The sequence below is a fragment of the Mastomys coucha genome, unplaced genomic scaffold (assembly GCF_008632895.1).
Source record: "Mastomys coucha isolate ucsf_1 unplaced genomic scaffold, UCSF_Mcou_1 pScaffold24, whole genome shotgun sequence".
NCBI lineage: Eukaryota > Metazoa > Chordata > Mammalia > Rodentia > Muridae > Mastomys > Mastomys coucha.
This window is the reverse complement of record NW_022196907.1, coordinates 1,382,572-1,397,762: the sequence shown is the minus strand read 5'-3', so window position 1 is coordinate 1,397,762 and position 15,191 is coordinate 1,382,572. Positions and strand designations below refer to the sequence as shown.

The 15,191-nt window shown below is 36.8% G+C and overlaps 1 protein-coding gene across 12 annotated transcripts in view; it reads left to right on the top strand.

Moving 5' to 3' along the window:
• Positions 1–15,191, top strand: part of Gria4 (glutamate ionotropic receptor AMPA type subunit 4) — a 345,773-nt gene that overhangs the window by 107,563 nt on the left and 223,019 nt on the right. For all 12 annotated transcript variants that reach the window (XR_004112139.1, XM_031346434.1, XM_031346435.1 and 9 more), the window contains exon 4: positions 3,321–3,560. Coding sequence is in view for 11 of the 12 variants with exons in the window: in XM_031346434.1 (XP_031202294.1) it covers positions 3,321–3,560 (240 nt within the window). In the remaining variant the exon portion in view is untranslated. The remainder of the gene's footprint in view (positions 1–3,320; positions 3,561–15,191) is intronic.

Below are 15,191 nucleotides of genomic sequence, written 5' to 3'. Positions count from 1 at the left end.
AGAGAGAGAGAGAGGGAGAGAGAGAGAGAGAGAGAGAGAGAGAGAGAGAGGCAATAGGAGAAGGGCTCTAGCATTGTATACCCATGATAGCTCACCAATGGTTCTGATGCAACACCAGTCCCTCTGAAGAACTCTTGGAGTGCCTAAAGAAGTACTGAGGGAAAAATACTGCTCTTAATTTTTCCTGAATAATTTCTAAGGCCTGCATGTATGTTCAGTAGCAAAATGGAAGCTTAAGTGAAAACTTGAATTCTAAAGCTAATCAATCACTAATAAGATGATTTGTATCATAAATTATGCAAATTAGGGCATAATATAAACATGCTTATTTTCAGTAGAGTAAAATGTAAGGTTTTTTTTCTTTTTTACTAAATCACAGAATGCTGTGATTTTTTATTCCAAGTGGAGAAAGCAAGGGCATAAAACAATCACATTAAGGCAAAACCAAAATCCAAAAGTGTAAACACCAAATCCTGCTGCATCTAAGGCTTGCTTTGCTGCAGCAGTGTGGTTTTCCCTATTCCTCCAGCATTGCCTCTTCCCCATATAACTTTAATCTTAGGCTTGGGCCAGATTCACTCCACATCTATGGCTTTCATTGGCAGATATTGGCATGGCATGCCTCAAACATCTTCAATATTCTTGGATCTGTATTGCAACTGAGGCTTTATCTTCATAACTTCTCACAGTGGCCTTTCAGGTCATCTCTGTAGGAACTTTTATCTTGCTACACATTGCCTGGCTTCAGTTGTCCTCCATAACTTCCTCAATTTTGCATCTTCCATGGCTTCAAAACCAGTACCACATGGTTGATGCTCAATACCATGGGCTGGGAATGAATTTCAGCAGTAGAGTACATGCTTAAACTGCATTAAAATCTGGCCAGAATACGAAAGCAAAATTAAGCAAACAAAAATCAGCCTTTAATTAAGGAAAGAGTGAAAGTCGACCTCAAACCTGTATAAAAAGCAGAACACATTTGGAAACAAATTATGCCCTGGCTGAACCATTCACATAAATGAATCCAAAGTGTTGGAAAGATATCTATGAGGTTAACACATGATCTGTAACATGAGTTACTAGATCACTGAAGTTTGGAAATCGAATTGCAAGGAAATTCAAGATGTCAGTACTTTCATTCTGACAGCTATATATGTTGCAAGAAAATTACAACTAGTCGCTACATCAGAGCATGCCTTTGAGAACTGCCAGTGTGTTCCAGGAATTCACTGTAGTTCCTGCAGAGTACAGAGTCATAGATACATGATTTTCCTCACTAGATTACTTTACAAACTACTATAGTAGCTATTAAAATGCTATCTACTGTATAACATCTGAACATGGTGTGTGTTGGCTTAAGATCAACTGGTTATTTTATTTTCTAGAACTCTTATTCTGTAATTTAATAATGGAATTATTTAAACTATAGTCATGCATAGAACCTGATGTCTTAAAATATGTTGGATTTTATTTCATGTATCCTCATAGAATAGTAGGTTTATATACTGTGTTGAATTTTTGCATTTTAGATTTTACCATTTATACAAACGAGAGAAAATAATATATCCTGAACTGTCAGGCTAAGCAGTGACAGTCTTAGGATTTAAGCTTACTTACAAGGCTTTGCATTTTCCCCTTATATCTCCATGTAAGTTCTATCTTGGACTTTTAACTAAATATAGTCTTTGGTCCTTTATTAAACCTATTGTTTTCAAAAGTACATCATTGTACTATGTAAAATTCACCAACATCATCTATTTTCTGCTAATTTTACACTCCTGTTGTAACATTTATATTTGATTTCCAATTTTAGGAGCTAAAGCAAACAGAAATAAAAGAAACATCTCTAGATTTTAGTAAAGCTTATTTAATTATATAATACATGTTCTGAAATCTCAAAAAGTGTACAATACAAATTTGTTAGCACACATTTCTAGAAATTTTTACATGTTAATAAAATTTTCTGTGCTTACTGAGGCTAGAATGATAATTCAGTTCAGAGAATCTATTGCTCTTGTAGAGGATACAAGTTCAGCTCACAGCACTCACATGCATCAAAAACTGTAGTTAGGAGACTCTGGCCCATGTGAACCCCAGACATACATATAGTAATGCACAAATGCAGCAATACTCATATACACAAGATAAAAATAAATATTTTTAATTCTTCATTTCTTAGTGAACTAAAAGTGTATGAATACCTGTAGGTAATACATTATTCTTGAACTTCTTAATGAGTTTAGCAATTAAAAATATTAACTAAGAACCCCAAAATGTAAATATACTCTAGTGCTAAAAACTACTCTGCCTTGCTATGCTATATAAACCAAGAAGAAAAAAAAAAGACTATTAGCAATATAAGAATTTAAAATGCAGTCTTGTTTTACTGTCTAATGACACAAACACAGAGCAGCTGCAGATAGGCAAAGAGACACACACACAAACACAGAGGAGCAGATTGATGTCACCCACTGACTGTAGTTCTGTGTCTTTTAAAGTGTAGATTCAAAAAAAGTCACCTAAATATATTCCATAAGTTAGCCATGCTGTGGTAAGCAAAACCACCTTTTAAAAGAATATAGTCTCTCACACTTGATGGCAGTGCCTTCTTAGCCTTGCAAGAACTGTGATGGTGAAGAGGATGTCCTCTTTCTCCAGGCAGGCCTTTTCAGGACTTGGGGCAATTGTTTTAGGGCTATAGTTATACTGTTACTCCAGGTTCATTCAGCTGTTTATATGCCCTAAAAATTGTTTTACTCTCAAAACAAATTCTATCTTCAAACATGATTCAAGCAGTCTTCAAGGTTGTGACAAAAGATGAAATTCCTACAGAGCAAAGTTGGAAATAAAAAGTTAGCAATTTATTTATCAATGCAGTCAAAAATAGATGAGGCAAACAAATAGCACAGGAAGCAGGCAACTGTCTTGGATTCCTTCTAAAAATGTCAAAGTATATTATTACTGTTTTCAGGCAAGAAAAACTACAGAGAAAAATTTATATCTGTCATCTTAAAAGCCTGTAGCATTGGATTTGAGATGTTTTAGAGGGCTGTATATCACTTTCTTTAGTTTAGTCAATTTTCTCATTAACTCGAATTGGCTTCTTAATGCAGGGCTTTAATTTAAACATGGCTGTCAGCATAAACTCAAGAACTTAGAGCTTACTGTCCAATAAATGCACACATTTCCTATGCTCTTAATTATATATTACTAATATTTAATCATTTTCTTTTAACTTTCATAGACTGTAGACTTAAAGTGTACGGTTTCAGAGTGCAGTAAGAGTTAGTGATTGACTTCTTTGTTTGTTTTTCCCACAGTCTGTTCCCAATATTCTAGAGGCGTGTTTGCCATTTTTGGACTCTATGACAAGAGATCAGTGCATACCTTGACCTCCTTCTGCAGTGCGCTGCACATCTCTCTCATTACCCCAAGCTTCCCCACTGAAGGGGAGAGCCAGTTCGTGCTTCAGCTAAGACCTTCATTGAGAGGTGCACTCCTGAGCCTCCTGGATCACTATGAATGGAATTGTTTTGTCTTCCTGTATGATACAGACAGGGGTAAGTCTAAACATTCTACATTAGGAGATCTCTAACCTTCAGTCTGCAGTGCCTTTGTATCATTTATGTGACTTTGTACAAACATTTTGATTCTTTAATGCTGCTTAAACCAGAGAATAGTTTGGGCATATTATCAATGTTTTCATTTCAATTCCAGAAGTAATTTCTAATTTAAAATGCTTCTAGCCTGGCATAGTGATGTTTTCTTTTGATCCCTGCATTTTTAAGGGAAAGGTAGAGGAAGACAGATCTCCATGAGTTGCAGGCCAGCCTGGTCTAAGTAACAAGTTCCAGGCTAGCTGGAGATATACAGTGAGTCCCAGCATCAAAACTAAGCAACATAACAAAACCAGCAGCTTCCTATTCCTGAGCTAACTGGCTCTACAAGTTTGTTAAAGTTGGAGCATTGAGAAAAACAAGCACTCAGTCCTTTTTCTCTACCAGTGGCAACTATCCAAGAACACTCTTTTATTTCTGGTCCATCAAGTTAAGTGCAAACCTATCAACTGAATGATATCTCTCTGTGCTTCTGACCAACCATCTTTGAATGCATATGTATCATGCTGAATATCAGGGTTCTGATGACTGCCTCATTCTGCTTGATTAATTAACAAGATGAAATCATAGAATTCAAGATCACTTTATGTCTTACATACTGTAACATTATATAATTGTTCCATGGAGACATATGTTTGGCAAAGCATAAAATGGAAAATTTTTATGTGACTTGTTTTGGCATGCTTTGATTGGTCTATTACATTTCTGGTTAGTATATTTGCAGAAAGGTTTTCTGCTCACTGCATAACATATTTTAAGAAATCTAGCAAATGCTTATGGATGGTATTGTATGTATGTGTGTGTATATATATATATATGCTGTCTCAAAAATAAGCCTGTGCAAGAGGTGCTGATGGGATAGAGAAAAGCATTTGTGTAGGTAATGGTTGTATCTATGTCTACTTTAGGGACTTTTACTGCATATATGTTTTTACTTTTAAAAATGCATAAAAACCATTAGATGCCAATTTAAAAATAACATAAAAGGATGGCATAGCAGTTAACATTAAGGAAATCAACATATTAGTTTCAACACATATCAAAGTGAAAGTATTGATAGCAGCTTCTTTGAAACTTCTTCCAGAAAGAGTTGAAAGGGTATAAGAAAAGTGTTCTGAAAGGTAAAATTTTCAGAATGTACACTATGTATCATAGGTACCATTCTATTCTTAATCTTCTCAACCTTTAGTTACTAATTGTTAAATTACTAACACTCTGATATCAGATGATTCTTCGCAACCTCATTTCTGATATGACTAGATAGTCAAAGTTAGCCATTTTCTGTAAAGCAACTCTGGTCCAATCCTGAGAGGAACTGTTAATATCTGTAATACATAAAGGTACTATTCTCTTCTTTGTCTTCTTCATATCTAGTTAGTAATTACCACACTTGCTTTCATTTTGATTTTTTTCATGACTGTGCTGCTTGACTCAATGCTATTTTATAGATAAAATTAGGACAGATGATAAAACTAAGATAATTTACAAGTAAAGTAAAATGTTATGAATCTTTTAGAGTCTATTCAAGTATAATATAAGTAAGGATGGATAATGTTTTTTTTCTTTTAAGGCTTTTGTAAATTAATTTTAATCTTTTATTAGGTATTTTCTTTATTTACATGTCCTTTCCCGGTTTCCCCTCTGAAAAAAAAGAAAAAATAAATAAAATTCAAAAAAAAAAGAAAACCCTGTTCACTCCCCCCTCCCCTTCCTCACCACCCCACCCTCTCCTGCTTCCCAGGCCTGGTATTCCCCTACACTGGGGCATAGAACCTTCACAGGACCAAGGACCTCTTCTGCCCTTGATGAGCGACTAAGCCATCCTCTGCTATACATATGCTTCTGGAGCCATTAGTCCCACCATGTGTACTCTTTGGTTGGTGGTTTAGTCCCTGAGAGCTCTTGAGGGTACTAGTTAGTTCACATTGTTGTTTGTCCTAAGAGGCTGCAAACCCTTTACATCCTTGGGTCCTTTCTCTAGTTCCTTCATTGGGGACCCTGTGCAAAGTCCAATGGATGGCTGTGAGCCTCTACTTCTGTATTAGTCAGGGAGTGTCAGAGCCTCTCAGCACATAGCTATATCAGGCTCCTGTTAGCCAGCACTTGTTGGTATCCACAGTAGTGTCTGGATTTGATGATTGAATATGGGAAGGATTCCCAGGTGGAGAAGTCTCTGGATTGTCCTTCCTTCATTCTCTGCTCCATAGTTTGTCTCTGCAACTCTTTCTATGGGTATTTGGTTCCCCCTTTTAAGAAGGAACGAAGTATCCACACTTTGGTCTTCCTTCTTCTTGAGTTTCTTGTGGTTTGTGGATTGTATTTTGGGTATTCCGAGCTTCTGGGCTAATATCTACTTATCAGAGAGTGCATACCATGTGGGTTCTTTTGTGATTATGTTACCTCACTCAGGATGATATTCTCCAAATCCATCCATTTCTCTAAGAATTTCATAAATTCATTGTTTTTCATACCTGAGTAGTTCTCCATTGTGTAGATGTACCACATTTTCTGTATCCATTCTTCTGTTGAGGGACATCTGGGTTGTTTCCAGTTTCTGGCTATTATAAATAAGGTTGCTATGAATATAGTGGAGCATGTGTCCTTATTACATGTTAGGGCATCTTCTGGGTTTATGCCCAGGAGTGGTATAGCTGAGTCCTCTGGTAGTACTATGTCCAATCTCCGAAAGAACTGTCAAACTGATTTCCAGATGTTCTTGCTGTCTCTGGCTGGACCTTGTTCCTCCTGTGGGCCGGTAAGCCTGTGTCAGCAATTCTGGGAGATGAACTCTCCTCTGGTAAGACCAGTGTGCAGAGGGCTGTGGATCGGCTGTCCCTCCTGAGTCCTGGGGTCAAAGTACACCCTGGAGACAGGCTCTCTGCTTGAGGGAAAGGTGGAGAGAAGGCTGTGGATCTGCTGTCCCTCCTAGTTGTTGATGGAGGTAGAAAGGATACTGTCCCAGCTGCCCTGCCGTTTCAGTGGCCTGAGCCTCCTGGTTGTTCCTGCCTCGGAAGTCACTGGAGAAAAAAATGGCAATCTCACCTGAGTTCCAGGATCAGAGCACTCCCTGGAGAAAAGCTCTCCACTTGCTGGAAATGTGCAGAGAGGGCTGTGGATCAGCCATCCCTCCTAGTTGTAGACGGAGGTAGAAAGGATCCTGTTGGATAATGTTTCTTAATGCTTCATTGAAAGATGACCAAATCAGGCAGGAAAAGAAAACTTTCCTCCAAACCCATAAACCAAACATAAAAGTTTCCTGGCATGGCTTTCATTTTGGTGAATCTCCCATGAAAACACTCAAGCAGTTATCTGTATTATAATGAACTTGTTGGGGTTTCAAATATATTTTTATAAATAATCCAAACACATTTACTTATAAACATTAACTCCATCTATGGTTTGATTGAATCATCAAACAGGAATCTTCCTCTAGTTGCCAAGTCTGAGGATAATCCATTCCAAATGGAGGAAGTTAACCTTAAGTATAACTTCACCTTTCTGTTTGAACAAGGACAGTGAGGCAGCCAAGGAAGATGGGGGTATGCGAACAGCAACAGAGAGTCATATAGCTGAGCTAGGAACAGCAGGTAGAAATGGGGAAAATGCCTTGTTCTTTCCATAGCAGAATTTCTCTCTGCCCTTCTTAACTCACATGTCCACATGCTGATAATCATCTTGGATTAAGAAAAGGGAACAGTGGGTTGAGAATAAATAGGATGAAGCCATGTCAGTGAGCTTCCCAATTGTGGCAAAAAATAGATCCATGCTTTCTTCTTACACTCTACTATTTCAGATTAAGACTGAAGTATTGCATTAAGAAAGAGAGGTAAAGAAAGAATGTAAGAGCCAGTAGGACCATGAAATGTCATTTTCTAGACAAGATGTACTATTGGAATCTTGAACTCATCTCATCTATGGATGCCGATGCACTGTGGTACATCAAGAGTCTGACATAGAGGGTAGAGAGATCCCTACTCCCACTGATAAACTGTTAACTACTGATGGACTCAGGAAGTGACTAAATAATTGCCTTGAGTACTGTAGCTACTGATAATCCCACTAGGTTCTAATGGATACTTTCAAATAAATAATCACACAGATACAGATACACCTGCATAAATCAAGGAAGCCAGAAAGCAAACTCAAAGTCATGAGCTTTGAAACGATATAGGAGCAGGAAAGAAGTGTTGATAGATATAAAAGGACAATAATGAAGAATTTGAGCAGAGAATAATCAGAACACATTGTATTCTTGTATTTAATTAAAATACAACAAAATACAAGCAAAATTAATGAAATAATGCAGCTTTAAAAAAGCTTGCGGTGATTTAATAATGAAAGATCCTGGAAGTTAACATGAATGAGTGACATAATCTAACAAGTACTATCAAAGAAGTGTATTGAGCAAAGAATAAACTACTGCAAGGGTGGTCACAGAAAGAGGAAAGCAGAAGAGCAAAATAAGCTGTCAGGGGACAGAATGTCCTGGAAATGAATAGGTGCCTTCAGTGAATTTTTGGTTCGGACATTTGTTGGCTTAGTATGGCCTAAATGGGGAAACAAGGACAGTACATATCAATCCTTATGAATGGCTCTGCTGTAAATGTAATTGGCATGTTCCTTAGTTACTATCTGATTGCTGTGAAGAGACATCATGACCAATGCAACTCTCATAAAAGAGTGTTTTTAGCCAGAGGCTTGCTTACACTTTCAGTACCTTAGTCCATTACCATCATGACTGGGAAGATGGTGGAACATATGACACTGGAGAAGTAGCTGAAATTTACATGGTGATTCACAGGGAGCCAGAGGGAGAGAGAAAGAGTGGCCTGGCATGTGCTTCTGAAACCTCAAAGCCCACCCCAGGAGCACATTTCCTTCCACAAGTTCACACCTAACTCAACAGGGCCATACCTATAAGAGGCCAGGGAATCCATTCTTATTCAAACTACTACAGTATCTTAAAAGGTGTTAAATAAGCATTGTTGGCTGGGCAGTGGTACACACCTTTATTCCCAGCACTTGGGAGGCAGAGGCAGGCAGATTTCTGAGTTCTTGACCAGCCTGGTCTACAGATTGAATTCCAGGATAGCCAGGGCTACACAGAGAAACCCAGTCTCAAAAAATCAAAAAAAAAAAAAAAAAAAAAAAAAAAAAAAAGAAAAGAAAAACATTATTTCCTGAAAGCTAACCTGGGTGGCTGTTCTTTGCCAGTTTCCTTTGGGCTGTCAGTATTCAGTCACTTAGTAGGAAATAACAATAGACAGATCTGCCTAAGGCCTTTAAAGTTGAATGTTGCCACATCTCCTGGATATTCAAAATTACAACAAGCAAATACAAAATGAGTGCACAGGAACTCAGAGTTTTACAATGCTAATTATTTTAGAGCTTTTTTTTTTTTTTCTGAGGTATTAAATTTGTGTGAAGACTTTTTCATTTGCTAAGGCTCTGACCTTACTTCAGAATTGAGTTATTCAAATATGTCTGGCTTGAAGATAGAGCATGTTAGATTTAGACTGTAGATATAAAGGTAGCATACTTTTGTCTTTACAGGACAGACCACTCAGGCTTTCTTATCAATTCTATATTATGAATCACCCATGATCTTCTAAAGCAATGAGTCTCCAAATGTCTTGTGATTTCCTGAGAGATCTTTCAAACCAAACTAAATAAACAAACAATAAAGGTGTTATACATGGTTCTTAATGAGGATTTAAAGAACTAGGGGAAAAGATTTTCCTTGTGAAGCTCTGGTTGTAAGCATTGACTAAACCTCACTTAAAATATAGTGGCAAACCTACGTCAGAGGTAAAGTTTCATTTAGCAATGTGCTGTAGGCATTATTCACCATGATACAAAAGAACTAAAGAAAACAAAATCTTACTGTGCATTAAAATCAAAAAATAGTTGCTAGATGCAAAATAAAAATTCTTTAGATAAAGCCTTAAAACACCTGATAGTTTTTTGCATACCTAAGTAAAAATGTTTAATCCTGTAAGGCCACAATGTCAAGTACCTGATTTCTAATTTAAGCTTTACAAATTACTACAGTAGACCCTGAATAAGTGCTTAAGTAGCAATAGTTTTGAATGAGTTTTCTGTATTGATGAAAAAAATAAAAAAAACCTATCTATTGTGTCATTCAGTATGAATTATACACAAAATACGTGTAGAGGGAATACTATATTAGAGATATAATTCCTGTATTGTTATTACCATTATTACTAGCACAGAGGTCCTATCATATTTTGAGTTAAATCCCCAAACAGTTATTTTTTAGTATTCTAATTTGTGAAAGATATTGAAGAGGTCAATTTAGGGCCTTTGGAAAATTCCACCAGACCCCTCTCCTCCTGGAAGAGAAAGGTCATGGAGCTCTTAGGCAGTCCTCTTTTCCCAAATGGGGAGAGGCAAATCATGTTCCTTAGACCACAGGGCTGAGGGGACCAAACATCAGCCACCTGCAGTTGAGGGAGGACCAGAGCACTTAGATGTATTCCACAGGATGAACCAACTGTTGGCCACCTACGGACAAGGGAAGTCCTTGCCACCTCATTCCCTAAAGACCAATCAGTTTAAAGTCACTCTGTTCTGCCAATCACATTGTGCCTAATGGCTTCTGCTCTGAAAACTGTATAAAAACACACTGAATGGGCTGTGCATGGTCATTCTGTTCTCTCTCTCCTTCATGTACAGGGCAACCCCAGCATGCTAGAACAATAAAATTCCTCTTACTTTTGCATCAATCCCCAGCTCCACATTTTTCACTCAGGAGGTCACTGTTTCGTCAGAGTCTTACAAAAGGTGTTTAGTTGATAACTTATATTATGAAAAATAGCTATGGCTATTAAATACTATGAGTTTAAAATTCCTTAATTGTACGAATAAATGGTGTGTTATTCATGTGCAAACATATACACACCTCATTTATTTTCATTTAAGACTTAATATTTAACTCCAAAATTGAAAGGTTGTTGTTTACACCCATAGAAAAACTCTTACTTCGGAGTAATTTGTCTCTGACTGGTAGATGACTCTAGAATTATTCTGGTTCATCACCTTAGCAACATTTCTATCAGACATAGTGCTAATTTCTTTTGGACCTCCTGCCAGAAATGTTTTGACTATTAAAATGATCAAACATGCCTCAATTGCATACTGCATCCTAATAATCTACAGAATGGCAAACAAAATGCTCAAGAAATACCTGAGGAGCAATATCAAATCTTTTGTAGCAGCCATGTCTTACTAGTGTCAGACATTAGTGAATGCATGGATCACTCACTAATCATTAGTGCAAGGTCAGCTGAAGATACAAAGAGAGCATGTTTTAAAAGGCATGAGCAAAATCATGTTCAAAAGCTCTAGTCCTCTTTGTGAAAGACACAAAAGGAGCAGAAATAATCAAACTTTTTATAAACAGACCCAAGCATGAAGGCAAAGTACTTGATAGAGTTTTGTGGATGGGGAGAAGTCAGCCTTGAATAGAATCTGTGGAGCAAGGACTTAGTGGGAAATGGAAGCAAAGATTGGCATCCTATGTATGGGGTAAAATATTCATTGAGGTCCTCTTAGGGCTGCAGACTATTTTGTGCCACTGAGGTCTTACTTGTGCACCTCTTGCTATGTCCTAATGTCTATAATGAGACAAGAATCTATCTGACAGACAAATCTGTTGAACCCATGGCAATCATCCAGATTGTTTTTTAACATTTGTCTACTCTTTGGCTTGATAACAAATTAGATTTTAGTATCAAAAGAAAGCAATCATTACCTCATTTAAAAAAAAACTGTGCTCTCACTATTTTTTAAAGTTCTAGAATTTTTTTCTGTTTTAATGGGATCAGATTATGAGCATAACAATCATCCTACACTATAGCATGGACTTAAATACTAATTTTTACTGTTGCTAAGCGAGGGCTTTTAATTTGAAAGGTAAATGAAAGAATTTTATGATGTGAGTCTCACTCAAATTATTTTGCATATTTACCAGGTGATGTAGCCACACATCACCAAAATCAATGCCAAAGCAATACATGGAGTATTCACTGTGAACTACTATTGTACGCTTCCTCACCCCATAGGGGATCATTTAGCCATTATCTAAAAATATGGCACTATAGGAAGGGGTGTTCTCTGTGAATGCTCAGTGTGGCTCCTTCACTCCATTGGTGCCTAACAAAAATATTCCTGTCAATTTTTATTTGGGGAATATTTGAGTTATGACTCACTTAGAAAAAAAACTGTTCTCTTTGTTAGTCTCTTAAAATACCTTAAACATAATTTTAAAAGGCCACTTCAGAAATAGAAAATAAACAAAATCTAAAATTAACATGAACATTTGTCACTAATGCACACTAATGCTGTTCCTTTTACATATATCATAATGAATTGTCTTAACATCTATTTAGATTTTTTCCATGAAATGTATTTTAATTGAACCATTTCACTTACTTTATATTTTGAATTTTAAATTATTTTCATTATATTAACCATTATCTACTCAATTACATAGAGAAGTTTGGTAATAAAGTATACAGCTTCCTAGAATGGTACTGACCACTCTAATCTTCTATTCAGGAACCTGAGGCAGAAAAAAATGTGAGCTAGAGGCCAGCATTGCCTACATAGTAAATTCAAGGTCAACTTCAGCTACAAAGAAAGATGCTGTTTAAAGTAAATAGAAAAACCAAAAAAATAACAAAATAAAAATTCACCTGACTTTTAAGTCTAAAATCCACTCTTTGTAAAATAAATTCATCTTAGAAATTCTACCTCCCCTCAAAATAATGAATTAATTTGTACAAAAGCCATAGATGGTACATAAAGAATTCAAAACTTTTACATGGCTGAAATGGTTATTGAGTGAAGAAGAGAAATTGAGGGTAAGTTGTGCCCTTCTGTGGTAGGTATGTGTTTCTTTTATATTACTATAGATGGAAAAAGGTAGGTAGTGTTTTAAGGTATAAACACTAAAGGACAAAACTAAGTAACTTAAATTTTTATTTTAAACTTAACAGTTCTCTTAATAATTCTGGACTGAAAACTATGTTTCATGTGTAAAAGCAAGGAAAGAAGGTAGGTTTAGCCTTTCTATTCTTCAAAAGAATATAGCTATAAAATAATCAGAATGAAGTCATTGCAGTAGACAAGGCATTCATCAAACCCAGAAGCACATGACCAGTGGTGCCACATATCTGTATAGAGCCTAGATGTCCTCAGAAGAGGACCATTATAGCAACACAAACTTTAGAAGTAGGTACTAAGAACATTACATGCTAGCAAGAGCCATTGATCCACCTGTAATTAGTATGAGTAGACAGGCTTCAAAGTAGAATAAATATAATTAAGGTATTTTTCTAATTTGACATAGTGTAAGATACCCCAAATATTACCTCTTTAATATTCTGTACAAATCTGTTTAAGTTGAAGTTTCTGAATTATTCAAGAATAACAACAGTCAGCGTATATAACAGCCACGATGGCATGGGCTAAAACATGGAACTCACATATATCAATTAGATCAGTGAGCTTCTGAAAATGCCATGGAACTTAAATATTGCTAAAAAATATTCCTCAAGTGAAAAAGAACACCTGTGTGGAAATTACTGGGGAAGGGAAGATCCTCATACAGAAGCACACCTTCAACTCCACACTCGAGTTTCCATAATCAGAATTTGCCAGTTCTCATGAATTTTTTTTAAGTAAACCTGATAAACCTCTAAACCAGAGTTAACGAACTGCTAGGAGATCAAATTTGACAAGCACCTATGTCTTTAAAAATCTTATTGGAACACAGTGCACGCAACTTTCAGATGTTGTCTGTGGCTACATTTCCAGTGCTATAGGGGAACTGATTTCTCCATTGCAGTCGAGCCTATGCAGCACACAAAACAATCTAAAAATTTCCATCTGGGAATACAATAAATGACTTCTAATAATATATTGTTCTGTCTGTAGAAGAGAGCATTGTCCAGCCCACATCAGAGAAGCTTTTCCAGGCAGTAAGCAAGAACTGCAAAAGGATTCAGGGCTGGACAGTGTGCAGAGGGTGAGGGATTTGGAACACTCAGCCCTAATTGTTCTCCTCAAGGCTTAGAGATTTCTGTGGAAAAGAAGGGCCAAATATTGTAACATTCAGGGGGCATAGATGAGTTTGGAGACAATGTCTTCCAGAAACAGGACTGACACACATAGGAACTCAGAGAGACTGTCACAGCATGCCCAAATCCTGCACAGGGTCAAACTAAACAACATTGTAGCACTGAGAAAGGAGAGCTGACACAAAGTTGCACCCCTCACTAAGAAGCAACTGACCTACAGGAAAAGTGAAAAATATTTGTGAAAAATCATTTGTTTTCCAATAGAGTAACACTTGGTGTATCAATCACATGCCAGAAACAGATGCAGTTAGCCAATACAAAATGGACTCCATGCTTTCTTATGTATGTTATGTTTTTCTTCTTTGTTTCTCCTTATTTTATTTTTGTTTGTCTATTTTGATTTTCATTTTTTTGTTTTATTTATAACCTTGAATCTTTGAGGGTGGGGAGGATCTAGAAGGAGTTTGGGGAGGGAAAATATGATTAAAAATATATTATGAAGAAAATTAATAAAAAACTTTTAAATATTTACTAGTTTGCTCTTTAAAAGACTGAAAATTCTTTACTTAAACTCTTCATAAAAATTTGTTTATTTCAATAAAAAAATCTTAGGTAGGAGAGATACTCAAGTCTATGAGATACATATAAATATGTGTGAATTCATTACTAAAGAATATATTTTCATGATATAAAAATATCTTTCAAAATTGTAAAAGCAATTAAATAAATAATTGTGAAGCTTATATTGGATTTCATTCAAGGATGTATTTATAGATGCCATGGAAACAGTATTATTAATTGCTGAGGGTCTGCTAGTCTGGGCCTCCCTCAACCCGCAGTGGAACAGGGTACTTGGTACAGGTCAGCAAGGCGTCCGCAGAGAAATAATGGCAGACACAACAAAGTGTAGGATCTGAATGTACTTCTCAAAAATGGCATCAGACTTTTACAGTCAATATAAAAGAGAAAAGAAAAAAATCTGGCAGCTCAGCAGTCGTGGTACGTCTGAGGCCATCTAAAACACACTGGGTCTAAAGCAGCCACCTCTTCTGGACAGGCGCTGCACACAGCACCTCCCACCCCGGGCCCTGGGGGCTGTGGACAGGATAAGGCCCAGAGCTTGAGCTTGAATGTTCTGTCTTGAATGTTCTGCTGCTTACTAAGGTACTCTCTCTCTCTCTCTCTCTCTCTCTCTCTCTCTCTCTCTCTCTCTCTCTCTCTCTCTCTCTCTCTCTCTCTCTCTATTGGCTCAAGGTCCCACCCATCCTTAGTAAAACGCCCACTATGCTAATCGTCTGGACTAGTAGAGAATGGAAGTCTCATTCTTGCTAATTCCTAGGAGTGGCTTAGCTGTGGCTTGTGACTGAGAATAAGGATTCTACTTGACCTTGCCCTGGGATAACTCTCCATTCTGTAAACTGCAATGCCTTACCCCCTTTGTTATCTTTCTTTTTTTTTTTTTTTTTTTTTT